The sequence below is a fragment of the Ambystoma mexicanum genome, chromosome 13, assembly GCF_040938575.1.
Source record: "Ambystoma mexicanum isolate Mex_15411 chromosome 13, UKY_AmexF1_1, whole genome shotgun sequence".
NCBI lineage: Eukaryota > Metazoa > Chordata > Amphibia > Caudata > Ambystomatidae > Ambystoma > Ambystoma mexicanum.
Genome location: NC_090938.1, coordinates 822,018,922 through 822,045,901, shown reverse-complemented (window position 1 = coordinate 822,045,901; position 26,980 = coordinate 822,018,922). Strand labels below are relative to the sequence as shown.

The following is a 26,980-nucleotide window of genomic DNA, read 5'->3' as shown; positions in this document are numbered from 1 at the left end:
ATATCTGGATGACATACTGATCTTTTCCAAGGATCCTAAACAACATGAAGAGCATGTGAAGGCGGTTTTGCAGAGACTCCGAGATCATAAACTCCTGGCCAAACCTGAAAAATGTTCGTTTCATGTGACCTCCGATCACTACCTAGGGTTTATTCTTACCCCAGAAGGAATAGGTATGGACCCTTCAAAGGTAAAAGCCATATTGACCTGGCCTGCTCCTACTTTCCGTGAAACAAATTCAATCTTTCCTGGGACTTGCCAATTTCTACCAGAAATTCATATCTAATTTCTCCGAGATAGTTCAACCGATTGTTGCTCTCCTGAAGAAAGACCCTCCTTTCCTCTGGTCAACACCACAAGATATGGCGTTCCAGCGTTTAAAGACAGAGTTTACGCAAGCTCCTATCTTGGCTCAACCCGATACTAGCCGTCCTTTCCTGGTAGAAACGGACGCTTCAAATTATGCCATTGGCGCAGTCCTGAAACAAGAATTAGGAGATAAAATGGAACACCCAATTGCTTACCTCTCACAAACTCTGACTCCTAGTGAAACACATTATTCAGTCCTGGAAAAAGAATTGTTAGCCATTCGCCAAGCCTTCACTGAATGGCGACATCTACTTTTTGGAGCTAAACATCCAGTTCAGGACCATACTGACCACCGGAACCTCCAGATTCTACAATCTTTGGAGTGTAGGAACAGTCGTCAGGCGCGTTGGGCATATTTCTTTGCCCAGTACCAGTTCCATATCACTCAGGTTCCCTGATCACAAAACCTGATCGCCGAAGCCTTATCTACCGCACTGAATCAAAGGCTTTATCCGCGTCCAACGACACGATAGCCAACTCGCCCGAGTCTCCCTCGACTTGGTCAATGATATGGTGCAGCCTCCTATGGTTGTCTGTGATATTTCTACCAGGGACATAGCCTGTTTGGTCCGGGTGTATCAACTTGCCAATTACCCTCTTTAGTCTGTTGGCCAGCACTGCTGTGAGTATTTTGCTGTCCTGATTGAGAATAGACAAGGGCCTATAAGACCCACACTCCACATCCGGCTTGCCTGGTTTCAGGAGCGGGATGATCACCGCCTCTCGGAGGGACTCCGGCAGCTCCCCCTGCTCGTAGGCCTCATTGAACAGGCCAGCAGCGGCTGGAGTAGCTCCTGCTTATACGTTTTATAAAACTCACTGGGTAACCCATCCGACCCGGGCGCATGTGGGCAGGTGTTGGATCACCGTCTCCAGTTCGTCCGAGGTGATGGGGGCGTCTAGATCTGCGCATTCTAGGTCATCTAAGGTGGGCATCCCTATATCCTCTATTGTTTCCAGTATTTCCTGACCCATATCTTCTCCTGCGTCCTCATATAATCGTCTAATACTCGAGGAACTCCTCATTTACCCCCTCCTGGGTGTTACAGATTTGACCTTCCGCGTCCCTGACCTCTCTGATCACCGGGCCGGGGGGGGTCTCATTTTTGTATAACCAGGCCAGTAATCTACCCGGTTTATCCCCCCCTGCATGTAGCCTCTCTGTGTATTTCTTATAATTCAGACTGCATAATCTGTCCCAGAGTTCACTACAAGTCATCTGTAAGTCCTTTTTCTTGGCGCTGTCCTCTCGGGTGGTCCCCTCACTTTGTATCAGGCCCTCTAGCTCTCTTTCTGTTTCTTGCAGTTCCCGTTCAATACCTCCTTGGAGCCCTTTGGATTTTGATATAGCTACCCCACGCACCACCACCTTAAATGCCTCCCATACTGTTCCCACAGAGCGTACACTGCCCGTGTTAATTTCAAAATATTCCTCGATGGCCTCCCTCAAATCCTCTCGAAATCCTGCATCCTGTAGAGCCTCAGTTCTGAGCCTCCATGTCGGGATTCGCGCTCTGAGGGGTTGATGTCGCCACTCTACGACCAAAGGCGAATGGTCAGATAGTACCCGGGCCTTGTATTCCGCGCCCACCATTTCTCCCACCATCTCGGCAGCAGCAAACACATAATCCAGCCTCGTATGCAGGTCATGTGGCGCTGCGTAATGCGAGTATTGCCTATCCATTGGGCGCAGCCGTCTCCACACATCCTCTAGGCCGAGGTCTGTCAACAGTGTCCTCAGCACTTTAGCTGCTGGCGCCGGCTTTTCTGATTTGTCATCTGCCCGGTCTATCCTGGGGATCAGGGTGCAATTGAAGTCCCCTCCCCACACCATTGCGCCACCCACCAGGGGGCTAATTTTACTATATAGGGACCTAAAATATGCTGCTGTATCATGGTTAGGGGCATACAAATTTATGATGTTCACTTCTCTGTTCTCCAGGCGTCCGGCCACCATCACCATTCTACCTTCTGGGTCTGTCGTCGAACTGAGCAACTGAAAAGGCACATGTGATCACCCCTCTTGCATATGCCAAGTATGTGGCCCCTATGACATTACCCTTCCATTTTCTCCTGACCACCTCCAACTTCTCCTTGGTGAGGTGGGTCTCCTGTAGCAGAGCTATGTCAACCCGCATCCTCTTTAGGTACATCATCACCTTATTACGTTTTAACTATTGAGGCCCCGCACATTCCAGGTCACGACTCTGAGATTACCCCATGCCATTGACTTGATGTTCTTCCCCTCCCCACTCCCTCTGATGTCTACCTCAATGGGCCGTTCTCCAACTCTCAATCCTCCCAACCTCAACAACTTTCCCCCACCCCCTCTTCCCAACCCTACCCCACCCCACTGCACACAACCTCACGTCCCCCCACTACCCAACCCCAACAAATGCCCAGCTCCATCCCTGGATCTCAGGCCTACCCGCGTCTGGTCCTGTCTCGTGAACCGAGGGCTAGGACCCCGCGGGCTGTCACTGGACTAACAGTGACCTAACTAAGCGTAATGCTATGGGGTTCAAGGGATGTCTCCCAGGAGCTCCCTCTTGTCTGATTACGAGTGTTTGCTTTATTTAGTACTATACTCTAGTCCCAGTGTCTTGTGCTATGTCACCAGAGATGACCCAGCTGCGTGCTACTTATCTTCTGCGGCTTCTGTCTGGACACCCGGTTCCTGGGGGCGACCCTGCACATCCAGCCAGTCCATAGCATCCTCCGGCGTCTCGAAAAACAGGGTTTTGTTCTTGTAGAACACTTTCAGTTTGGCCGGATAAAGCAACATGTATCCGTGGCCAGCCTCTCTTAACCTCCTTTTCACCGACCCAAAGTTCATCCTGCTGCATTGTACGTGCAAAGTGTAATCCGGGTACGCTGTGATTTTCCCTGGCCCCCTTTCGATCGCACCTCCCTTCCAGAAGAATTCGAGTATCTTCTCCCGATCCCGGTAGTTTAGAATCTTTGCAATCAGCGGCCGCATGGTGGGGGGGGGCCCTGTGGTGATCTCCTTGTCAAAGCCCTGTGCGCCCCTTCAACTACAAACCCCTGGGGCAGCGCTCTGCCAGTTATTTCCTGCATAAGCATGGATTCCACATATTCCATTGGGTTAGGCCCCTCCATTCCTTCTGGCAATCCTACAATACGAATGTTATTGCGTCTGGCGCGTCCTTCTGCCTCCTCTGCCCTATTCTCCAGGTTGCCCAACCGCTGCACCACGGAACGAAGTTCCGATCCGTGGGCGGCGCATGCCGCCGTGTTTGGGGCCATCTCCTTTTCCAAGTTCCCAGTGCGCTCTGCTAGCATCCTCACGTCCTGTCTCAGCAAATTGACTTCTTCCTGGACCGCACCGATCTCAAGCTCCAGTCCCACTTTTAGTTCGTTCATTGCCAGGCCCAGTTTGGTCTCCCAGGCAATTTTCAGGTCCGCAATCACTGCCAGCACCTCCTGGATCGTGCCCGGTGTCTCCGCTGCCACCATGGTAGTGTCATCTCTGCTTTTGCCCCCTTCTGCCCCTGGAGGTGTCTTGGCATAGACATCCAGCGTGGGCTGCTTGTTCCTGGGTCTGACGATTTTATTAGACATTGTGCTGTGCCGTCCGGGCGCGAACCAGCAGCGCCACCCCGCTCGCGGAAACCAACGTGGCGTCAGGCCACTGCTCAGGGGCCGCTTCAGCCGTATTTGGGTATATCCTTATTCCTCGTTGCACTGCTAGAATGGGCTGTGGCCTCCCAGGTACCTGCGCCCACGCAGTATCGCTCAACCAGCCCTTGCTGTATTGCCTTCAGTGGCCGGTGGTTAGGCACACACACTGACCCTGCGCTCCCCCTCTCCAGCGCTCTGTTGGCACCAGGGCCCTCCGGCCCACAATCTTGTCCTAGGTGCTTTCCTCCGGCTCCTCAGCACTTTTGAATGGGTCCAGCAGCGGGTCAGCCCCACTTTGTCCTTGGGTCACTCTGTTCAGGTCCCCCCTCCACCAGCGTGTGCCGTGTTTGCTGCTTCCTCAGCGTGTGCGCAGCAGTCGGTGGGCCACACAGGGGCTAATACTCCTCGCCCCCTCTTAGGCCTTATGTGCCAATTCCTAGTCCCTGCACGCACCCTGTGGCTTTGGCGCTCCAATTTTCCCCACTCCGGATCGCGCTTTGCACAAGCATCCGCTTCGGAGCGGGGGCCTTTATACGGTGCTGGGGGCCCGTGTCTGGCAGCCCGTGTCCTGGCTTTTCGTCCTCTCCAGCTTCCCTAGGATGACCTCATCCGGCCTACTGTCTTGCCTTAGGTGCTTTTGTTCAGTCTTTAACTTGACTAGGCTGCCTTGTACGATTTCAGGGCTTCAGCAGGTGCTCTGGGGTGTGCCTTTTCTTTTCCCTTCCCCTCGTACAGCCCTCAATACGGTTCACCAGGTTTGGATCCTACCTGGGCAGCTCAGCACATTGTGCGCTCAGTTTGGGCTGTGGTGTGGGGGCCACAGCTCCAGCAGATGGTCCAGCTTAAGTGCAGCCCGCTCTGTCCACAGGCCTGGGTGCACTATGCGAGCCCTCCGTGGGCTCCTCCGTTCTCCGCTATCAACCCGTGTGGAGCAGGCAGCTCTCTGCGCTCCTCGGCTCCCCCTCCAGACCGTGTTCGTGTCTTCACCGATCCGTCACGCGCCGCAGAGGCGGCCAGCCGTGCACCCCCCTCGGGGCGCGTCAATCTTCCAGCGGTGCCTCAGTGTATGGGGAGGGAGCTTCACTCTGCTCCTGTGCCCTCCGTCTGCCTGTGAGTCTTTGCTACGGCGCGCAGCGGGCGCCGTCAGGGTCCCCACCGGGGCTCGCACTTCCCGGCCCACCCGGCCCCCCCCTCGGGTCCGGACAGCACGCAAACCCCCACTCTGTCGGGTGCTGCGCGTCCCAGATCCGGCGCTCGGCAGCAGCCCTGCCAGTTGCGCGGACCCACAGCGACCCGTGCTTGTGGCACCGTCTGGAGCAATTCCAGGCGGGCCTCTCCCGTGTCCGGGAGCTAAGGTGCGCCAGGGCAGTTGTCGCCTCCTCTCTTCACCCGGCCTCGGGATATGCTTCACGCCCCAGCGGGGCTCTCCACTGCCGGGTCTTCGCGCCGCCCATGGGCTGAGCACCTTGTCCCTCGCAGGGCCGCGGCAGGCTCAGCAGGGCAATACTGGCCCGTGCACTCGGCCACCGCACTTCGGTCAATCAATGACCCTTTGTTCCAGGTCCACCATCTTTTTGTATCCCGGGTCTCGGGAGCGCGGCCTCGCTTCGGTGGCCTTCCCACACCCAATTTAACACGGATCTGCCTCAAAGTTCAGTCCGCACACGCACCGGACCTTCCCCCATCTGGGGATGCGTTGCTGGCTTGCCTCTTCTCACGAAATATCCATCTTGTTCACAAGATCAGTGGTGGATCGTCGGGAGCTCCCCGAGAGCACGTCTCTTCACAGAGCCATCAAGCCACGCCCCCAACAGGTGAAGTTGATCCGCGTGCAGGTCCCACTCGTGGCAAGAGTGCAACACCCTGCTGAGGGAGTCTGCTAGAGTGTTCTGAATCTCTGGCAAATGCAGGGGAATGAGAAACATGTTCTGCTGTATAGCCCAATGACATAGAGCCTGAACCTCCTTGGAAAGCTGTGGGGACCTGGTGCCCCCTGCTTGTGGGCATAGAACATCGATGTTGTATTATCGGTGTAAATCCGTACCACCCTCCCCGCCAGGAGGGGTAGCAAAGACGTCAGGGCCCAAACAATATCACCCGCAACTCCAGGAGGTTGATGTGTAGGCTCTTTTCCTCCTATGACCATATACCTCTTGTGTGCTGGTCCTAAGAGTGGGCGCCCCAGCCTTCTAGTGAAGCATCCATCGTAACGTGGCCTGATGGACTGGCAACCTGAAAGGAGCACCCTTTACCAGATGTCCCCTCACCGACCACCATTTAAGGCTCCGCCTGAAAGCCTGTGTCAGAATGATGCAGTCGTTGCAGGATCCTGAGGCTTGTACCCAGCATACATCCAAGGATTCCTGCACCGGCCACATGCATAGCCTGCAGTGAGTGATCAACAGGATGCACAATGACAACATTTGCAGCAAAGACTTGTAATTGCAGACTGGGGTGACCTGGGCATTGCTGAGGCAGCGCAACCTTTCCAGAAGAGCCAACACCCTCTCGTCGGAGAGTCTGGCAGTGCAGGTTTGGGTGTTGAGTCCCACTCCAAGGTAGAGCAACTGATGTGATGGAACCAGGTGCAACTTTGTGGGAGGTTTATGGAGAAATCTAGTTGCTGCAGACACTGAATGGCGACTGTGGTGTTGACTTCTGCCAGCAGGTAGCAGAGGGCTCTCACCAACCAGTCGTCTAGATACAGGTATACGTGTATGCCCTTTCTAGGCAGGTGGGCCACCACCTGTGCGAGCCACTTACACCCGTGGAGTAAAACGCAGGCCGAAGGGAAGGTCCTTAAATTGATAGTGCACTCCTGCCACCACAAAGCGTAGGTAGCACCAGTGTGAGTGGCGAATAGTGATGTGAAAAATAAGCATCCTCAAGGCCGAGGGTTGCCAAGAAATCTCCTTGCTGTAGCTGGGACAGAACCTGTTGCAGTGTCACCATACGGAACGTTGGTGCCTTTTGGAACTTGTTGAGTACCCTTAGATCTATAACATGGGCCTCCAACCCCCTGACTTGTTGTGCAATGACTTTTTCCTTACCAGGGAGTAGACGCCTGTGCCCACTTCGACTTATGGCACCATCTCCACTGCCCCTTTCTGTAGCACAGTGTGCACTTCTTGCAGCAGGAGGCATCGCAACCTTTCTGACTTGTGTGCGGGAGGAATGTCCGGTGGAAAGTCTATAAACTCAAGCGAGTGGCCCTGCTGGAGAAGGGATAGCACCCATTTATTGCTCGTGATGTTTTCCAATTCTTCGACAAATCTGGACAGTCGTCCCCCCATGGGGTGCTGAAGTGGGGGGACCTGGCCCTGGGGTGGTCATGTTTGGAGCCACGGCAGCGTTGCAAACCCCTGTAGGATTGGAATATTTTTTCTGTACTGGGCCTCTGAGGAGTACAGTGTTTTGTAGGAAAACAGACTGGTATGTGGAGTGGTTGTCCCATGAAGTTCTACTATAACACCCTTTCGCAGAGCAAAAGGACTGGTGCCTCTGTTGTAGCGTGCCCAGGGAACGTGCAGTTTCTGTGTCTGCTTTAATGGACTGTAAAGCCTCATCCACCTTTTTCCTGAAACATGTCGTTTCCATCGACTGACATAACTACGACCCAGAACTGGATATCAGGTTGAAAGTCTGTGTCCTTGGACCAACCCTGCCTGTGCAGGACCTCTCCATTTCCAAGCTGGCGAAAGCCTGTGTCAGCGATGTCCACCGAGACAGTGATGGCATGGCGGACGCCAATTCGCCCTCATGGAAGATATCCATAAGCCTCCTGTATTTTGTCATTTGGCAGAAACTCCAGAATGGACCCCATCTTATACCACAACTTGCGGTCATGTAGTTCAAGGATGGCCATTGCATTCACTGGCTCGATAGTCGTGGCTGCGGTGGTAATAATTTTCTTTCCGAAGGCATCGGGGCATTTGCCCTCCTTGCATTTGCCCATCTTATCTGGGGGAGCAGAGCAGGAGGATAATAGTTTAGCTCACCTCTTCCTGGCAGCCACAGAAACAACTGTCTGGCGTAGGTTGGGTGCGGATGCAGGCAGGAGCGCTCTCTGGGGCCCTGTACTTCTTGTCGAAGCGGTCTTTCTTTGCCAGGGCTGTAGCAGGTTGGGCCAAGGTGACCAGGCCATCCTCCCAGACATCCTCCAACAGCGGGCTGGACATTACTGACTTTGTACGCTGTTCTCTGCGCTGATACAGTCTGCTGTCTTTGCGCTGTTCCTCTGGGGTAAGGCCAAACATGTTGGCCGCCCTCGCCATAAACACATGAAAGGCCCCTACCTCATCAGGTGGTGCGAATCCCTGATTGGAATATCATCTGGTTCCCCATCAGCTGTGATGAAATCTTCAAATTCATCAGTGTGGGACATATGTGAGGAAGTCACATCCTCCAAGTGGTTGGGATCTGTGTCCGTCCCAATATCCGATAGTTGCTGGGGCCATCGTGGGATGTCATCATCCTCCCTGGACCGCCCAGGCATATCTCTTTGAGGCCGTCTAGGCAGTACCGAAGCTGGAGCCGCAGCAGGAAGCCTCTGTTGTAAGGTTGCCACCAGTGTGGTTAATGTGGATAAAATGCCTGGTGATATGTCCCTTTGGGGAGGCAACGATGGAGCTGGTTGCATTGGAGGCAAGTCATCCCCTGCCGGAGATGCGTGCAAGGGTGGAAATACTGGCAGTCTGATCAGGCTTGCCTCACCCCGTGGAGAACTAGGTTGCCTTCTAGGAGGTGGTGTCTGGCGTGATGGTGCAGAAATAGGTGACATAACGGCCTCTTTCTCATGCTCCTCTACACCCTCAGAGGAAGAAAGACTTGGCTCTATCACAATAGTACATTCTGGTAGTATGGCCACTCCAGGTTTGGGTACGATGCTTGGGGTCGAACCGCCAGTGCTGACACTGTGCTGGTCGGAGTGTCAGAGACATTTGTCACTGCAGTGGTGTTGGTGATCCTATGAGAAACCCCAATTTTTCCTGTCGACTAGTGTGTCACAGTCGTCGATGTGGTTGTCATTGACAAAGTAAGTCTTCATCGACAGAGCAGCATGTCCCCTCGTCATTGCCATTGCCGGCTTTACCAGTGAGGCGCTGGTGGATGGCATCAATGGCCTTGGTGCAGACAACCTGGAGGGAGGTCTGTACGTCGACGAGGACATACTCTTACTTGACATCGATTGCGAAGACGTTGTTGACGGGGTATCTTTTGCCGCTGAAGACGAAGAATGGCTAAGAGATGTGGCTAACAGATTTAGACGTGGATTTTGCTAACAGGGACGATTCCCTGGAGCAATGGAAAGGACTTGACTGATCTTTTCTGAGGGCACCCCTGGACCACTGACCTTTGGTGAAGACCGGTCTTTGTGGGAGGATCTGGGCTCATCGACCGAAGCTTCCTTGTGATTCCTCTTGCTGGTGACGTGGACCTCATGGGACCTAGACCCCTTACCAGAGGTGGTTTGTTGGACTGTCCTACCCTGCCTCAGCGAGGCATGGCTCCATACAGACAGAGTCAGAGGCCCCGCCAGCGTCCTTGAGCCACGCAACAAGACCACAGTGACGATCCCTCAGCGTCTTGTTGGAGAACGACTAGCAGATTTTGCGGGCCTTACTGATGTGGTGAGGGCGAAGGCAGTAGAGGCAATCGTTGTGCTGATCCTCCATGTAGACATTCTTCAATCCGCAGCGGGCACAGGCCTTGAACAGGCTCTTCCTTGTAGTCTCGGCCATGAGGTTAACCCAACTACGCAGACGATAAGTCATCTAAGATTACCGGTGGCGGGTGCGGTCACGGACCCAGCAACGTCGCTGTTATAGTAAGTCGTCAATAAGACATCGAAAAAGATGAAATCATCCGTTGAAAATGATTCAAAAGTCAAAATTCTTGGAAGAAAAGTTGAAGAGAGAATAAATGAGGACTCCTTACACTAACGTATGGCAACAAATCTGAAGATGGCTGACAGGGAAGGAGCTAAGTGATGTGTTCCTGTTGGCAGCATACCCCAAAATGACTGTACTAGAGCACAAAAGTGACAGTGTTTTCAGCTTAAGTTTAAACTGCTCCATGTTAACGAGGATTCCCAGCCTGACGGCGGGGAATATTCACAGCATTGAATCTATGAAAGATCCAATGCTGGAGACCGGTTGTGTAAATTAATTAAGACACTAAACAGATAAACCTCATAACTTTAAATTAGGAGCAAAATTGATTTTTAATCAATCCATAATGTTCCTGTTGAGGTGAGGAAGAGTTAGGTAAATGTTGACATCAACCATCTGCGTCTTCTAAGTTGAGCCAGACACACGACTGACTATCTCAACCATTCCAGTAGTTCAGGAAGGAATGCAGGGTGGCCTGACACGTGACTGTTGATACCACACTTGCTACGACATGGTGTTGCTTCTTCCACCTCCATATCACATTCTCCCCCCAGTGTTACTTCCTTGATATCACTCACCACATGATTTTGGTTCCTCCTTGGGTTTCACCTTCACCTCCTCCTCCTCCTCCTCCTCCTCCTCCTCCTCTTATCCGGCTCCTACAACCTCCCCTTGACTTCCACTCGCCTAATGTTACTGCCTCCTCCTGCAGTTTCTTCTTCCATCACTCCATAGATTCTCATCACATCAATCTGTCCTCACTCTCTTTTGCTAGAAATCCTCCTTTAGCCTTTTTACCTCCCACCAGCTCCTCCTTTCTTCCTTTGCCCTCTGATGGTACCACGTCCTCCTGCCCTCCACTACTTCTTCCACCATGCTTCTCTCCTCCAGCCTCTGCGACCACTCTACAGCCTCAAGACTTCACCAAACATGAGCCTCCTGCTCCTACTAACCCACAATGACCAACAAGCTGGAACAAGTCAATAACTGACCAGCCCGCCATCTTGACTTTCAATCTTTCTACTGTGACTCTCCTAGGTGCTGCCTGTGCTGTGCTGAGCACTTTAATGTTTCCAGCATATGATTTAGCGTATGGGCACGTTTCCAAAACACTTTGTTTCTTTCAGTGCGTGGGGAAATAGAAACACTATATCCTTGCTGTGAGAATTCCTTGCTGGGGAACAATGTGTCTGCAACTTTGCCTCTTGTGTTAAACTTACAACATTTGGGAAGTTGCTAACTTGCAAAATTGTACGCATGGAACCGCTAAATTCATTGCAGGCCCCACAAGCTTTGTGAAATGTGTCCTTTGATGTGGGGGGTGAAGTAGTAACAGAATCGAAATACTCGCTATCAGAGTCAAGTGGAGAGAAATTATTTCCGTTGAAGGAAACACTTCCTTCTTCTGCCCTAGATGTTTAGGTCTACTCAGGGAGGGCTTTGGGCTCTCCCGGCCAGAGAAGAGAGTGTCGGTATTGCCCTTCAAGGTCTCAAGGGCTGGGCTAGTGGAGTGTGGGAAATATAGTCCCCAGCCCCAGACTGGCCTTTGGGGTGGCACTGTGACTGGCCTCCGCTATGTGATGGGGAATAAGCTGAGTTGGTAGGAGATCCTCCACATAGCGCTCATGGGCCCAACATCCACTGACTCAGAGTGGCAACATGGCCTCTTGGTCAGCAACGTGCCGGTCCCCAGAACCAGGCAGGGGACTTCTTCACAATGCACTGTAAAAAAGCAGTATCACCAGTGAGGGAAACTGGATCTATTCACTACTCAACAATGGCACTCACTGCCCATCAAATTTTCCAAAATCAGGGAAATCATCCAAAGCCGAAGTGGGGGCAGTTGCCACACAACTCGTGGCCTAAACCTCGACCCACGTCAAATAACACAAAAAAAGTCACTATTTTTTTAAACAATAACATGGAGGATGAGTCCCCAAGGAGAAAGGGTGCACACTAGAATTCAAACAAGGAAAACTCTCCTGTAATGCTAAACCTTTTCAAACATCATATGAAAAATAACCACAAAATGATAGAGTGGAAAGACAATGAGGAAGGTCAGTTCACGGCAGAGGTTCTTCACTTTTGCACGAATGACACGACATCGACTGGTGCACCTGAACTCTGTCCCTACCAGCGACACTTCTGCAACTTGGGTCTGGGTAGTTAGGAGAGTTGTCCATCAGAGGTGCTATGATTAACACTGTCACTGCCCTTCACGTCATACATATACACCCTAAACCCCACAGAAATGCACCAAAGAGTGAAAGACATGCAGACCCGCCCCCGCTAGAACGGCATCTCGATTATCTGGGAGGTTGCTTTAGATTTGGGGATTTGTTGGAAGCCAGAACTGCCTGGGAAGCTCTGTGATGGGGTTTCATGATCTTGGATTAAGCCAAAGATCATGAAACCAGGGCCCCCTTCCACAGTACACCACTTCAGCACTCACCTTGAACTCGATGGGAACACAGCGCAAATCTCAGGGCATCGGTCCCACATTCAGGGATCCCAGACGGGAAATCCTTCTTCTGAAACACAAGACACACGTATGTAAGTTTGTATATGTGGGACTTTTAAAGAGCACATCTGGAAAGCAAGGGAGTGCAGTACAAAGGGGGCGTGTCCAGTGGGTTATAAGTATGGTCCAGGGGTATCAGGTAGAGGAAGCAGAGAGGGCACACAGCAATCAGCTCCCTAATTACAATATATGGGCTGAGGCCAGAGTGTCGAGGAGTTCCTGTGATTCGTCTAAGTGGGTCCATCCCTGTAGAATGCACGTAAATGCCCCCTACTACCCAGAGGCAAAAGGAAAGTATGGGTGTCACATGCACATAAACATATGTGGAGACAGAGGTAAGCATCTCCAACCCCAGAGGTGGAGGCACCTGGAGCAAACCTCCCTCTTACTAAAACACTGCTTCTGACATATCACCCACCAGGGCTTATGGGTGCACACTTTATTCAGGGTCAAAGGAAAATAGCAAAGTTCTACCTCTTTAGCAGAGGACATACTAGTCCTTACCTCTACTACTCTATTTCCCCAAGATGGAAGCATCCCTCCCGTCTCCCCCCCTCTGGTGTCACAGTTCTTCTCCTCCTCCCACTTTTTTCTACTTGGTAGAGTGGCTCGCCTCTACCTCCCCTACATCACATGGTTGCATGCTCTCCTATCTGACCATCAGTCTCCTCTTCGCTCCCTTCCAGAACACCAGATCCACCACCTCTTCCACAGAGCAGCAGTGACTTTCCTCCCTACATCACGTGGTTGCACGGTTCTCCTCTACCTCCTCCTCCGTCTCATTCTCATCCCCTTCCTCCTCCTCCACCTCCTTCTTCTTCTCCTCCTCAGGACAGTGCTCCCTTTCCTCCCTACATCATGTGGTTGGTTGCCTGACTCTCCTCATCTATCTGGGAATTACCCTGAGTCAGAGAGGTGGCGGTGAAATGTCTCTCCACCATTAAGCACTGGACACTGTGGCCCCACCGCATAGGGAGTATAAGTACATTTGGAATAAGGGCTGTTTATTAATTGACCAACAAAGGTATCCTCCCAGATTGCTGCCCCTAAACTGGAGGCACGATCCCTCCCATGAAGGCCTGCATTGAAAGGCATTGAAGTCATTGTGACTGCATCCCCTTTGGAACCTGACATAACAGCTTGGATGCCAGTCACTGTTTCACTGAGAAGGCCACACTGCAACAGTACCAACCTGCAGTGCACACCTTACTCAATTACCACACCTACAAGGGACTGCGGCCTGAAGACCGCTACATGCACATGGTTTAACAGCAGTGCACATGTGCATTCAACGCATCTATGTGGCCCCGCTATGTCTTTATTGATGTGCTTTGTGCGAATCTATGGAATCACTGTGCCGCCCATAATGTCAACTATTAAACTGCCGACTCTCATTATGGCGCGGCGCAGTGATCATACAGATCACTGTGCCCTGCATCCCCTACCCGCCTTGCCCGTATCCACTTTCCTTTTTGGTGGCACACAGTGAAGTGTGCCGCCGTCTCTTCTGACCATGAAGCGTCAGTTCCTCCCACGTGGGTCGATGCTGACGCTGCAGGGTCCTATTCTTTTCATTTCTTTTCTTATTAACTTCTTATCCCCCGCTTACCATTGCGGTAAGCGGGGGACACCCCTGCAACTCCCAACTCCCGTTACAGAGCCCAAGAGGAGCGGGGGATACCCTTGCAATCCCTGCTCTGCTTGGTCTCAGAAATGGGAGTCCCGATTGTGTGCACCCCTAAAGGCGCAGTAACTGCGAGGGCAAACTAGTGGAATCAACCTTTTGTACGATTCCCTTTGTGCTGCTCTTTAAAGCGATGTGTCACAGGAAACAAGTCCTGCCTCTGTAAGTGGTACACATTTGTTTCCCAAACCATGTTGGATAAATGTGTGTGGGGGAAGGGGGGGTGGGGTTTAGGATCTTTAACACAATATGAAGTGATCACCTCATATTGGGTTGTGCCTTTAAGCTGGCCATTCAAGTAGGGAGAAAGCTGCTGCTTTAAACATGCTTGTAAATAACACTGGTCATCGCCTTATTTACAGACCTTGGCTAGTAGAACAATTTACCATGGATTTATCACACGTATATAGTATAGGAGAGAAGACGGATTGTTTTTCTATGCCCTCCTTTTCTTTGTTTTTCAGGGCTAGTATCACAAAAATCAGTGAGAGTAAACAAACAGATGGTTTTACGGCAGAGAATAGGACGAAGCGGTTTAAAAGAATAGGACAAAGCGGTTTAAAAGAAAGGGGTTCTTAGTGGACAGCTGTGGGCACTCGAGACATATGGATCATCCAGGGGAATTGGGAAAAAATGAAATCCCTGAAACTAACTTGTAAAAACTGGATAAAGGGGCATAAAGTTGGAGTAAAGCAATCAGAGGGAGAGAAAATGTTAAAGGTTCTTACAGCAAATGATACAAAGACTTTCTGGAAACGTATACATGAAGATCCAGGTTTCCAAGAAAGTGATCAGATGAATCCAATCCCCGAGCATATGAGGTTAGGTTATTTGCGAGGTATGAGGTTCCAACTCACACAGACGGCCTGGGAGCTGGTTATGGATAGCGAAGACATTGAATATCCGATCTAGGCTGCAAAGCCGTCTAGGGCAGTGGGTCCGGACGGATTCTCAAATCATGTCCTGGCCGGACATACTTTTCATACTCTTTCAAGAGTATTTTCAGAACCAAAACCATGAGGGAATCTTGGAAAACCTTTTCTTATTCCAATTTTTAAGAAGGGTGATAGGATGTCTCCCCTCAATTATCGTCCGATAGCCCTCTTGGACATTGGCAGCAAAATGTCTTTCAGCGTTCGTCCTCAGGAACCTGAATGCATGGGCCAGTGAATCAAATAGGATACATGAAAATCAGGCTGGGGTTTAGGTACCCAACTTAATGAATGCTGGCTTGAGCTGAAGAGAGACCCTTATGCATGGCCTTTGTAGGCCTGGCGTCGGCCTTTAACAGGGTAAGCAGGAACCCTTTGTGGCATAAGACACTATACTGGAAATGCTATCCACTCATGTACTAAGGGAAAGTTTCGTTTGGATGGGAAAGGCCAAATGTCCAAGTTGGTTGATTACGACAGGGCGTGTGTTAGCTCTGGCACTAATTTGTATTTGGTGGAATTGGGTGAACATATCAAGCAAGATAGACTTCCCCCCACGTGTAAGCTCATGGGTAGTCCATTATCTTGCTTACAGCGATGACCTGGTCTTCGCTGACCAGACCCTGATAGGTCTTCAGAGCTCTATCATTGGTACTGTACATGACAAACCACGACTTGTCGATTAATTCACAAAAATCAAAAATTACGATCTGTACCAGTGGGAAGAGTTAACATTCCTTCAGCTGGAAGATCACTGGAGAAGGAATGGACATAGTAGGACATGTGCCTTTGGGATTCTCCATATGTAGTCGTCCTTGGGCATATTTGCATCTAGAAGGGTTCAAAGGGAAACGCAGGATCTATATTGCCCCAATGAAAACACTGAATACTAAATATGGCACTTCCTCTCTACTTCCTTTGGTGAAGTATTACAGAGCTACAACACAGATATTTTCTTTCCCATTAAAGATGCAGATTGGCAAGCCATGGAAGGATTAATATGGCGTAGTGTATTGGGATTGCCAAGCTGTGTGCCGGCCCCGGCAATCCGGTATGAATTTGGCTGCTCTCTATGGCTTCCCGAATCAAATGGAAAGCACTAGCATTTTATAGGAAAATCCTGGAACCCCGACTAAATCCTGGCTGAGTAAACTAAATGCCTTGATGAGAAAAAATAGCTCCATCCACCTTTCAAATTGGATAAAGAATGCAACTCACTCTTAGGAGACATACATCGGTCTTTCATATTGACAGCTCATAAAGTAAAAGGCTATGTGGGAACAAGACTGGAGCAATACAAGAGTCGTCATCAGGAAGTACTCCCAATATCATAGTGTGATTTGCAAAACCCTTTTATAGGACAGAGTCTTTAAGAAAGGCCCCTGTTGTAAATGGAGGACGTTGTATTTCAGATTTTGATTTAACCTCCACCTACATTGATGGTGGAGCGGGCTCGTGCTGGTATTGTAAGGGAAAATCGGATATGTAGGTTCTGTAAGGAAGGGAAGCAGGGGACTGAGACTGAAAATCGGATTTGTAGGTTCTGTAAGTAAGGGAAGCGGGGGACAGACTGAAGAGCATCTCTTAGTGGAATGTCCCAAAACCTAATTAGACACAAGTAGCACAAATGGCGAATTAATAAACATCAATGGATTTTAACAAACACTTGAGTTATGTTGAAGGGACTCACTTGTCCCTTCTCTGCCAAAGCCACCTCCCGAGCGTCCAGGTTCCCATCAAGGAGCTTCTCATGCAGTCGCTGTTAGGAAGAAGATATGAGAGGTGAGTTTCACATGGGTAGAACCATAGCCTGCAGGCTGGCCAAGAGGGACAGGGCATTAGGGGGTAAGCGATCGTTGGGAGAGGACACCAGTAAGAGCCTACCTGCAGCGAAACTCCTGCAATCACATCCAGGGGGTCCAGCACGTTACCCAGAGACTTGCTCATTTTCCGCCCGTGGGCATCTCGGACCATGGAGTGGAGGAAAACCTGCAGGGAAAATGAAGAGGGGCACGCCTGCATTAAGAATGAAGAGAGATGCAAAGCTGAGGTCGGAAAGCAATGGGCGAACACCTGCTTAGAGAAGGGACAGAGGCACAGGTGTGAGGAGACCCAGAGGCTGGAGAAAGGAATGGGGGGTGGAGGAAGAACTCCTGCAGAGAGAAGAGTGAGATCGGAGGAAAACTCAAAACCGGGGTAAGGGTATGGGGTGACATTTGCAGAGAGAAGGAAAAGGGGACGAAGGCGGAGGAGACCCAGCAGCTTGGCCCAGGGAATGGGATGAGATCTACAGAGAAAGAACAGAAGGGATGAGACCTAGCGGCTGGAAGAAGGGGGAGGGGGATTTGCCAGAAGGATGAAAAAGAAAAGAAGTGTGATAGCCTCGCTGAGCTCCCTCTTTCTCAAACTCTATCTCCCCCTCTGTAACATCTTTGCCTCTCTTTATTTGCCCCCTTCTTTGTCCCCTTTTGCCCTGCCCATCTATCACTTCCTTGATCTCTTACTTTTCCTTTGTCAGTGTTTCCGTGCAAGTGCTTCTCTGAGGTTCCTTTACCTCATCCTCTCCCTGAAGGCATCCTAAGAAGCGAGGTAAGGAGGGCCTGAACAGAGTAAGAGGCAGTAGCTGTGAAGAGAGCCTAGTTCTCAAGGGGACTCACTGACTTTTGGGAAAGCAGGACAGGAGGGACTGAGAAGCGGAGCCAGACTCTATGTAAGGAGAGCCTTGCTAGGATGGGCCCATCGTTCAGCTTTGGGGAGGAGTTTGAAAGGGAAAACTATTGCTCTGGAGGTCTGCGAAATAGGGGTGGTACATATGTGCATGGCCAGTTGCCATGCACCAGAAATCTTTCCAGAAGTGTGCATATATATGGCATACATTACTCACCGTAATTGTATTTCTGATGCTTGCATCTGCTTAAATTCACAAGCTATGCATAGGTCGACATCTAGTGGTAGTCACGGAGTATTACATGATTTGTTTTCGAAACTCGAAAAGGGACGTCGACTGGGAGTATTAGTAATACGATCCCTAGTGTGATGTCTAATGTACCCATGGTCCGTCACGCGTCGCAGTCCCTCAGATTGTTTTGTTTCTGACACGAGGTTGCATGAAGTGTAGCGTGAGTACAGATGTAATAAAGCACAAAATAGCGATAGAGCAAGAAACGTCGATTCACATTCGACTCCAGGAGGGGAGGAAGGGTGGGCGCATGTGAATCGAAACAGACACAAGCATCAGAAATAAGATTACGGTGAGTAATGCAAGCCTACTGAGGCTTGTGGATCTGCTTCGATCACATGCTATGCATATATTAGCAACCAGTATCTGGAGAAGGAGGTGGGTTGTGAGAAGGTACAGCAGTAAATAGATGTTTTAGCACCGCTTGTCCCACCTGTGAGTCTGCTTTAGAGTGTGTGTCAATGCAGTAATGCTGAGTAAAAGTGTGAATTGAGCTCTAGGTAGCTGCCTTGCTAATAGCATCTAAGGGTACATTTGCAATAAATGATACAGTAGCTCCAGTACCTCTGGTAGAGTGATCGATGGGTGTAAACGGTGGAGTCTTTTTTGATAGTGAATAGCACACTTGTATGCACTTGACTATCCATCTGCAGATAGCGTTTTTAGACATGTGATCTCCTTCCCTACCAGGTGCTATGGAAACAAAGAGTTGGTCTGTTTTCCTTGAGGTTTAGGTTTGTTTATGTAGTACAATTTGATTTGATTTGATTTATAAAGCGCAAAAAACCAGGCCCAGGGGCAACCAGGCGCATACTCTTAAACATGTTACAAAAAGCAGTAGTTACAGTGAGATCCAAAAATATACAGCATATATACATGTACCGAAGGGTACCATTAACAGCATATAATACAGGGACAGAGCAGAGAGAAAATGTATATTCAGTCCTGTACCCCACATGGAGTCTGGCCTGTGTCAAGGTCTCATGAGTCTTGGGAGAGAAGCCATGTTTTAGATTTGTTCTTGAAGGAGTGGAATGATGGTTCAATTCTGATAGGTGTGGTCAAGGTGTTCCAAAGTTTGGAGGCCAGGACGGGGAAGCTCACCCCACCAGCTTTTTGGAGTTTGCATCTATGCACGATGAGGCTGTGAGTTTGGGCTGCTCTGGTAGGTCGAGTGGTACCACCCTCCTTACATCTAAAGTATGGAGGTTTCTGTCAGCTGCGTTAGATGGTGTTTGGAAGAAAGTAGATAGTTCAATGGACTGGTTAACATGGAACTTGGATATGACTTTTGGAGAAAACCTAAGATGTGTTCTAAGAACCACCTTGTCCTTGTGGAAGGCAATGAAAGGGTCTTGTACAGAGAGGCGATAGCTACTAAGAAGGCAGTTTTGTAAGTTAAGTGTTTTAGGCTGGCCTTGTGCATGGGCTCAAAAGGCAGACCCTTGAGCTTTGAGAGTACAACATTGAGGTTCCAACCAGGTAGAGGGTTAGAAATGGAAATGTATAGTCTTTTTACTACCTCCACGAAAGCCTTGAAAACAGAACCTTACACCAGGACCCCTTATTTTGTGAAGTGGTGTATGCGGACAGGCCCGCTAGGAGTACCTTAATGGAATTAAATACTTAACCAGCGTCTAGTAGGTAAAGTCCGAATGCCAGAACCGTGGGAAACTATGGACGTGAGGGGCTAGAACTTTGCAGGAGGAATTAAACCCATGACATGGCATTTGCGATTATAAGAAATTGATGAGAATTATACCTCATTATCTGGGCTATGCTTGTTTGATTTGTCCTGATTTGACAAAGGCATAGTGTATGCCGAAACGCGTGTTATCGCAGAGCGCCACTAGAATTACATGATCTCCACTCAACAATAACATTTGAGTTGGATCCAATAAGACTTTTGCATCAAGCTTTATTGTGGCACATGTACAAGTGTGAAACAAGGGTATATAGATAAAGCATGTAGTGTAGGATGTTGGATGGTGAACATTCAATTGGGTTTAGGGATTGTGATTTGCACCAGACTACAAACCTTTTCCACTTGTTAAAGTAACAGTGTCTGGTTTTGGGTTTCTATGCTTCCTTGAGGATATCCATACACCTTTGAGTGAGGTTTAAGTAACCAAATTCTATGACTTCAGGAGGCAAACTGCCAAGTTCATAGATTGGGGAAGTGGATAGAGTGTTGTCCCCTCGTGCTGGGACAGCATGTTGGAGGGGCATGGAAGTTGGATTGGTTTGCACGTTGCTAGTTTGAGTAGGTGTGGAAATGATGGTTGTCTTGCCCACATGGGAACGATTAGGATTAGGGGGACTTGTTCCTGGTGCATCTTGTGCACTATCCTGCTGAGGAGCGGTGTCGGGGGAAAAGCGCAAGTACATTTCCCCGACCAACTCATCCACAGGGAGTTCCCCCTTGGATCCTGGTTGGGGAAACCTGGATGCGAAGTCCGGCCATTGTGCGTTTAGGTTTTTGGCGAACACGTCTATAGGAGGATGACATCATAGGGAGAAGATTTCGCCTGTCTTTGTTAATTTGCCACTTGTGCTCTTCGGGTAGAGGATTTCTGCTGAGAGGGTCTGCTAGAGCACTGAGTTCCCTTGGAACGTATTGAGAGACTAGGAACATACTCTGCTTGGGTGCCCACCTCCAGACTTTTTGGGATAGCTTGGACAGACTTGGAGAGTGTATGCCTCCAGGCTTGTTTAGCTAACACATGGCAGTGGTGCGGTCTGTGAGGACTTGCACTGTTTGACCTACTAGGTGTTGTTGAAAAGCTTGCAGAGTCTTGAGAACTGCTAGAAGTTCTACAAGGTTTATGTGGTTTTGGGCTGTGGTGTGTGTCCACTGGCTGTGAGCTGTGTGGTGTGGGCAAAGGGTTCCCTATCCGGAGAGTGAGGTGTCTGTAATTAGTATTGTTTGAACTGGTGGATTGCGAAAGGGATTTCCTTTTAACAAGTTGTCTTTGGACCACCAAAGAAGAAATTGTACTAGGGTTAGCTAAACAACCACTAGATCGTCCCACTGACCACTTTCCTGAGACCATTGTTTTTCTAACCAATCCTGCAGTGGGCGCATGCGCAGCTGCGTGTGTGGCACTGAGAAAATGCATGAGGCCATCATCCCAAGCAGACGCATTGCCTTGCGTACGGTCATCTGGCGACCGGCTAGATGGACTTGCAACGGCTTGTTTTTTACTCTCTCGTTCGAGGGGAAGACTAACTCCTCTTGAGTCTTTAGTTCCGGGAGGATAGCTCAGCGGCAGCATGCGCGTCTTGGAAGCAAGACGACACGAAGCAACAACAGGTTCGATCCCCGGGTCCGCGCTTAGAAAGCTCTGGACAATTACGCAACTAAGAAAAACAAACAATTCCTGTAACAGCGCCTCGATGCCTGCGGGCTGTGTGAGCGCTTTATAAATGTAAAATAAAATAAATAAATAAAATAGGACTGCTCCCAAGAATTGCTTTACTTGACTGGGGACGAGACATGTTTTTTTCTCGTTGCTAGAGAATCCCAATTGGAACAGAACATTTATAGTTCTTTGGATGTTCCTGGATATTTGGGGAGGTTCCTCTGCTATCAGCCAGTCGTCTATAATAATAATAATAATAATTTAGCATTTATATAGCGCTACGAACCCTCAGGTATCTGAGCGCTGCTTATTACCCACAGTGTGTGGTGCTCATTTGTCGACCTTGGAAGGATGAAAGGCGGAGTTTGGCCCTGCCGGGATTCGAACCTGCGTCAACAGGCTTTGCACAGATGTCAAAGCGTGCGCTCTACTCGTTGTGCTATCGGACCGGCTATAGAAGGTTACACTGGAATGGACTCTCTGCGTAAGTGCGCTGCTACCATTACTAGTACCTTTGTGAACACTCTTGGAGCGGAGGCCATCCCGAAGCGGAGCACTTTCAACTGGTAGTGTTCTCCCGCTATTTGGAAGTGCAGATACTTTCTGTGCACTGGGAACATTGAAATATGAAAGCAGGCATCTTTCATATGCAATGTTGCCATGAAATCCACCTGTTTTAGCAGAGGGATTACTTCATGCAGAGTAGACATACAAAATATTTGTGGTTTGACATATGTGTTCGCTGGGCGCAGGTCTAGTACAGGGCAGATTGTTAAGTCTTTCTCTGGCACAAGGAAGCACGTTGAATAGATTCCCTTGTTTACCTGGTGTGCTGGGACTATGTCCATGGTGTCTTTTTCCAGCAGGGTCTTTAATTCCTCCAGTAATATGCGCCTTTCTTCTGGTGACATTTTCCTGTGTCTTGGTGGGTGGTTAGATGGTTTTGGTAGACGCTCTATACAGTATTCGCGCAACAAGGTGGATATTACCCACTTGTCCGAAGTGATCCCCTCCCATGCATGGGTGAATTGTGAGCTATGACCTCCTACTGAAGTGTTATGGAAGGGGACCTGAAGCGGGGCGTCATTGTTTTGGGGGCAGAGGAGCCCCGGGTGAAAGAGGCCCTACCCCTACTCCTGAACCTTTTGTAGCCTCTTTGAAAATGGAAATGGATTGTTTACCCTGATCGTAGTAAGAGGAACGTGGTGGGCCTTGCCCGCTGAAGAATCCTCTGGTATTAAATTACCCTTTTTGGACAAATGGTTTGTTGGGCAGTTTCCTCGTGACTTTAATGTGTCATATTCCTCCTTGGCACTCTTACTGCCCTGCCAAACAGATCATTTGGCTTGATGTGTATATTTTGTAACATGGCCTGCGTCTCTAGCTTGAAAACCGATTGCCTGAGGCAGGCGTGGCGTTTAATTAATGTGCCTTCGGCTATGATGCGGCCTGCGTGGTCAGCGGCATCCAAGTTGTTCTTTAAGATGCAGTTGGCCACTTGTTTGCCCTCTGACACTGTTTTTAATAGATGACACTTCAGAGGCTCTGGGTCAGCCTCAATTTGTTGTTCCATTTATGGCACCCACAGCTAGCTAGAAGAGTGGCATTGTTAGCTATCCTGGTTTGGTATGATATGATATGAAAGGTTACTTATAACGCGCTTAATACCCAGAGGTTTCTAAGCACGGACCCTGGGATCGAACATGTGGTGCTCTGTGGCGTCTTTGCTTCCTAGGAGAGCATGTTGCCCCTGAGCTATCCTCCTGAGACAAGGATAGCTGAGGATGCCACCTTTTTGCCAAAAGTATACATCGTTTTGCTCACCTCATCAGGTGGGGCCTCCGTGGAGGTTAGAGGTGTGTCTGCTCTCTTCCCGGTTGTGGAAACGACCAGGGAATCACGATTTAGCTGACCTCCGATGTACAGCGGTCGGTAGTGGGTGGCCTTAATACCTTCTCAATGAGGGGGTTGACCAATCTTGTGAGGTTAGGCATTAATAGGGAAGGCTGAGTACACCTTTGAACCGACTGCAGGAGGGGAATAAATTGGGTAGCAGATTTTTTGTCTCCCAAGATGTCCTCTACAAAATTCTTGTCGAGTTGGGTCTCCCGAGTGTCTATTTTAAAGTGTTGGGCGGCCCCGAGGAGAAGCTGGTTATACTTTAGCTGGTTATCAACAGGCGAGTCAGCCACTGGCTGATCTCGATTGTCTGGGGACTGGATAACGTAGATGTCTGCGTCATCATGGTAGAGGTTCTGGTCCTGATCATACTTGTCCCTCTGGTCTCTCTGGGAACCTGGATCTTGTGAATCTGAGGGGTCTACAATGGAGAGATAATAAGAGGTGTCCAGGAACAGTGGGGTAGCGCGGGCCTGGGTGGAGGTTCTGGACTGTGAAGTGTCCAAGCGTGACACCTTGGCAGGTGGTTCATCCCTGGCTACTCTATACCCTTGTGTAGGGCCCTGGGGGCTTGTAAATTCTTCAAGGTGGTGGTCCAGGAAGTCTACAAAATAGGATTTCCTCCTCATGACTTTATCGAAACTTTCTGGGGTCCACTCGGTTGACTCAGTCCTGCAAGGGTGTAGGCTCCTTGTGACTTAGGCCCCTGAGAGGGTGTCTTTAGAGCGAGTATAGCCGCTGTCTTGCCAGGTAGAGGGTCGTAGAGATGCCTTTCGACGCATGCCATTCGGTGCGTGTAAGGAGGGCCTTTTTAGGTGTGTTGTCTGAAACGGGCCTTGGCGGCACCTGTTTCAGAGGCCTTTCATGCAGGGAACACGCAGAGGACAGGGATGACTTTGGGCCGTAGGGTATGTGTTTGGTGTGGCATGTATGTGTGCCTTTGCCGCCGGGTGATTTCTCCATCACAGGACCACTGGCCTGCTTCATGGAGTTGGGGGCTTGCACGTGGGATTCCTTTGAACCCCTATCACCGTTGGCATCACTTGGGACGTTGACGCAGCCATCACTGAATTCCCCCGCCATGTCTATGGAGGCCTCGGGCTGCATGGCGTGGGCGGCCGAGCGCTTGTTTCGACGGTCCTTTAAAGTTTTAGGACTTGCAGTTCTTTTTGGGGCGATCCCTTGGTAGACAGTGATTGCACACTTTGAGCGTGTCCTACTAGGGGTATTTCCTATTGCATGATGGGCAGAATGTAAAAGGCATGTTTTCCATGGTGAGTGGGAAAGGCAGCATGGCGATGAAACTGAAGATAATGGGTCCTCCATGTGAAAAGCCTGCTGTGTCGGCTAGGCCTTAGACACTTTTCGGGAAATCCCAATGAGCGTCGCCCTTCTCTTAAGGCAGAGCTCAAGATGATCTCTAAACGTAATACCTTTAGGACATTGCAGTCCCAAAGCCAGGCCCTGAAAAATGGTGCTATATTCCTCTTGCCAAGTCCGCTGGGGAATAGCAACCCCTTTCTGGATAGCATACACCCACCTTATGTCCGCTTTAGACTGGGTCTACTGCAAACTGCCTGATATACACCCGATTGGTCCGTTCAGAATACTGCTCATTGTCCACTCTGTAAACAAGCTGATAAGACCATGATCACTTTACGTTGTTATGCCTGCCTTTAATGGAGTTACGGCGTAGGTATTTATTATGTCTTTTACTTGGCATAGGGTTGAGAAGCACGATGGAATCAATGCAGTTCCTCATTAATTCGATGGAGTGGAAAGTGGTATTTGCCTCTGCCAGGTATGTTCCTCGTGCCTGGCTTCTAAGAAGAAAGTTGTTGGGCATCGATTTACGCCAACCATAGGCCACCCTTGAGGCTGCAAGCTGTGCCCAGCCCCTGCAGTTCAATTAATGTTTTCTTTTTCTTCTTAAATGCACCTTTGAGGCTGCAAGCTTTGCTCTCCTCTCATGGATCAAGCTACATTTTAAAGATGTTTAATTTATCTGCCTTGGAATTATTGTCTGTAGTCTTAGTGTATCTTTTTTAAGCTAAATGAAAGAGATTTTATCAATTGTGATTGTGTGTTGTGCTGTGCTAAAGGACAAATGCGAATACAGCTTTGAAAACGATAATGGGTCAATTTAGGCATTATCTAAATGACAAAGAAGTGTATGACCTCCCCCTACTCTCTCTACTGTAAGGGGCGAGGCACGTCGAGGCCTGTGTAGGCGGCAGTCGATGTTCGCCGAGACGGTTGTCTGCGTCGTCGACAATGGAACCGTCCGTCAAAGGTCGCAGAAGAAGGACTTAGTGCGGCTGGCGATGGGTGGTTATCGAAAGAATAGCAAGAAAGTCTAACAGTAAACCTATTTATAATTAAATGTGTTAGCCAGAAGAACTCTGCAAACTATCGACCGACTACGATGGTGGAAAAAACGATCTAAGGGACCTCGACGCGTGAAGCACCATGGATACAGTGGACGTCACACTAGGGATAGTATTACTAACACACCCTGTCGACACCCCTTTTCAAGTTTCGAAAACAAATCATGTTATACTCCATGACAATCACTAGATGTGATCTAAGCAGATCCACAAGCCTCAGAAATATATCTTAGAATATTATATGTCAGAACGCCATAAAAAATGACAATATAGCATAACAATGAGCAATGTTGGCAATGAGGGTCTAAAGTAAGAGAGAAGACAGGAAAAGAAAGGTTACCATCACACTCTAAGACAGGGGGGAGGGTCTGCGTATGAGAGGGACGCGCTCGGACATACCTGGGAGAAGGGCAGCTGCCCAGTCAGGCGCTCTCCTAACATCACCATCCTGGCCACCCAGAAGAAGAGGAGGTCACTTCCTGTCTCCAGGATGCTGTTGGGGTAGAAGTGCTCCAGGTCGAGTGCCTAAATGAGGATGAAAGATAGGGGGTTGTTATCATTGGGGGTGATTCCATAAAGTGGATTCTTTGAGTTCAAAGAGTTTTATTACATTTTTAATAGAGATATCAGTAGTCATTCCAAATCTAGTGCCAGAGCCCTCACAGAGGGGAACAGAAGGTCACAAATGAAATGACAAGATAAGTAAGTATAACACATTAGTAAGGGACAAGTAAATGATGGTTGTCTTGCCCACATGGGAACGATTAGGATTAAGGGGACTTGTTCCTGGTGCATCTTGTGCACTATCCTGCTGAGGAGCGGTGTCGGGGGAAAAGCGCAAGTACATTTCCCCGACCAACTCATCCACAGGGAGTTCCCCCTTGGATCTATAACCTATAACCTGGATCCCTTAGTAAGGGACAAGGTTATAGGTACGCAGGAGGAGCCACAACATGGAATGATCAGAAGAATAATTCATTGACAATAATCAATTGAACTGTGACAGCATGTATTTAACACCACCAAAAGTGATTTTCCAGAGTCAAAGCAGGACAACACAAACGCTTGCTAAACATTTCTCAAGGCCACGTCACAACCACACATTGCCAATCTTTAAATTACTATTAGACTACAGGTGACTGGTGAACTGCAGAAAGTTCACATCTTCAAGGATGGTGTATTTGCCAGATTCTGGGGACCCCCAGAGATCCAAAAGAAAGCAAAAACAAAAAAAAGAATGTTCTAAAAGGGCCAGACAAATCCTTTCACAGTCCTCTTTGCCAGAGAGTTTCCATTTGGGGTTTGAGTCCCTGTAATCCAGTCAATTGCTTACG

The 26,980-nt window shown here is 49.4% G+C and overlaps 1 protein-coding gene across 1 annotated transcript in view; it reads right to left on the bottom strand.

Moving 5' to 3' along the window:
• The window catches only part of VARS2 (valyl-tRNA synthetase 2, mitochondrial), a 266,584-nt gene that overhangs the window by 39,524 nt on the left and 200,080 nt on the right, over nt 1–26,980 (bottom strand). The window contains exons 20-23 of the mRNA XM_069635309.1: nt 26,046–26,171; nt 16,924–17,028; nt 16,730–16,798; nt 12,355–12,433 (exon numbers count right to left, since the gene is read on the bottom strand). Coding sequence (XP_069491410.1) covers nt 12,355–12,433; nt 16,730–16,798; nt 16,924–17,028; nt 26,046–26,171 — 379 coding nt within the window. The remainder of the gene's footprint in view (nt 1–12,354; nt 12,434–16,729; nt 16,799–16,923; nt 17,029–26,045; nt 26,172–26,980) is intronic.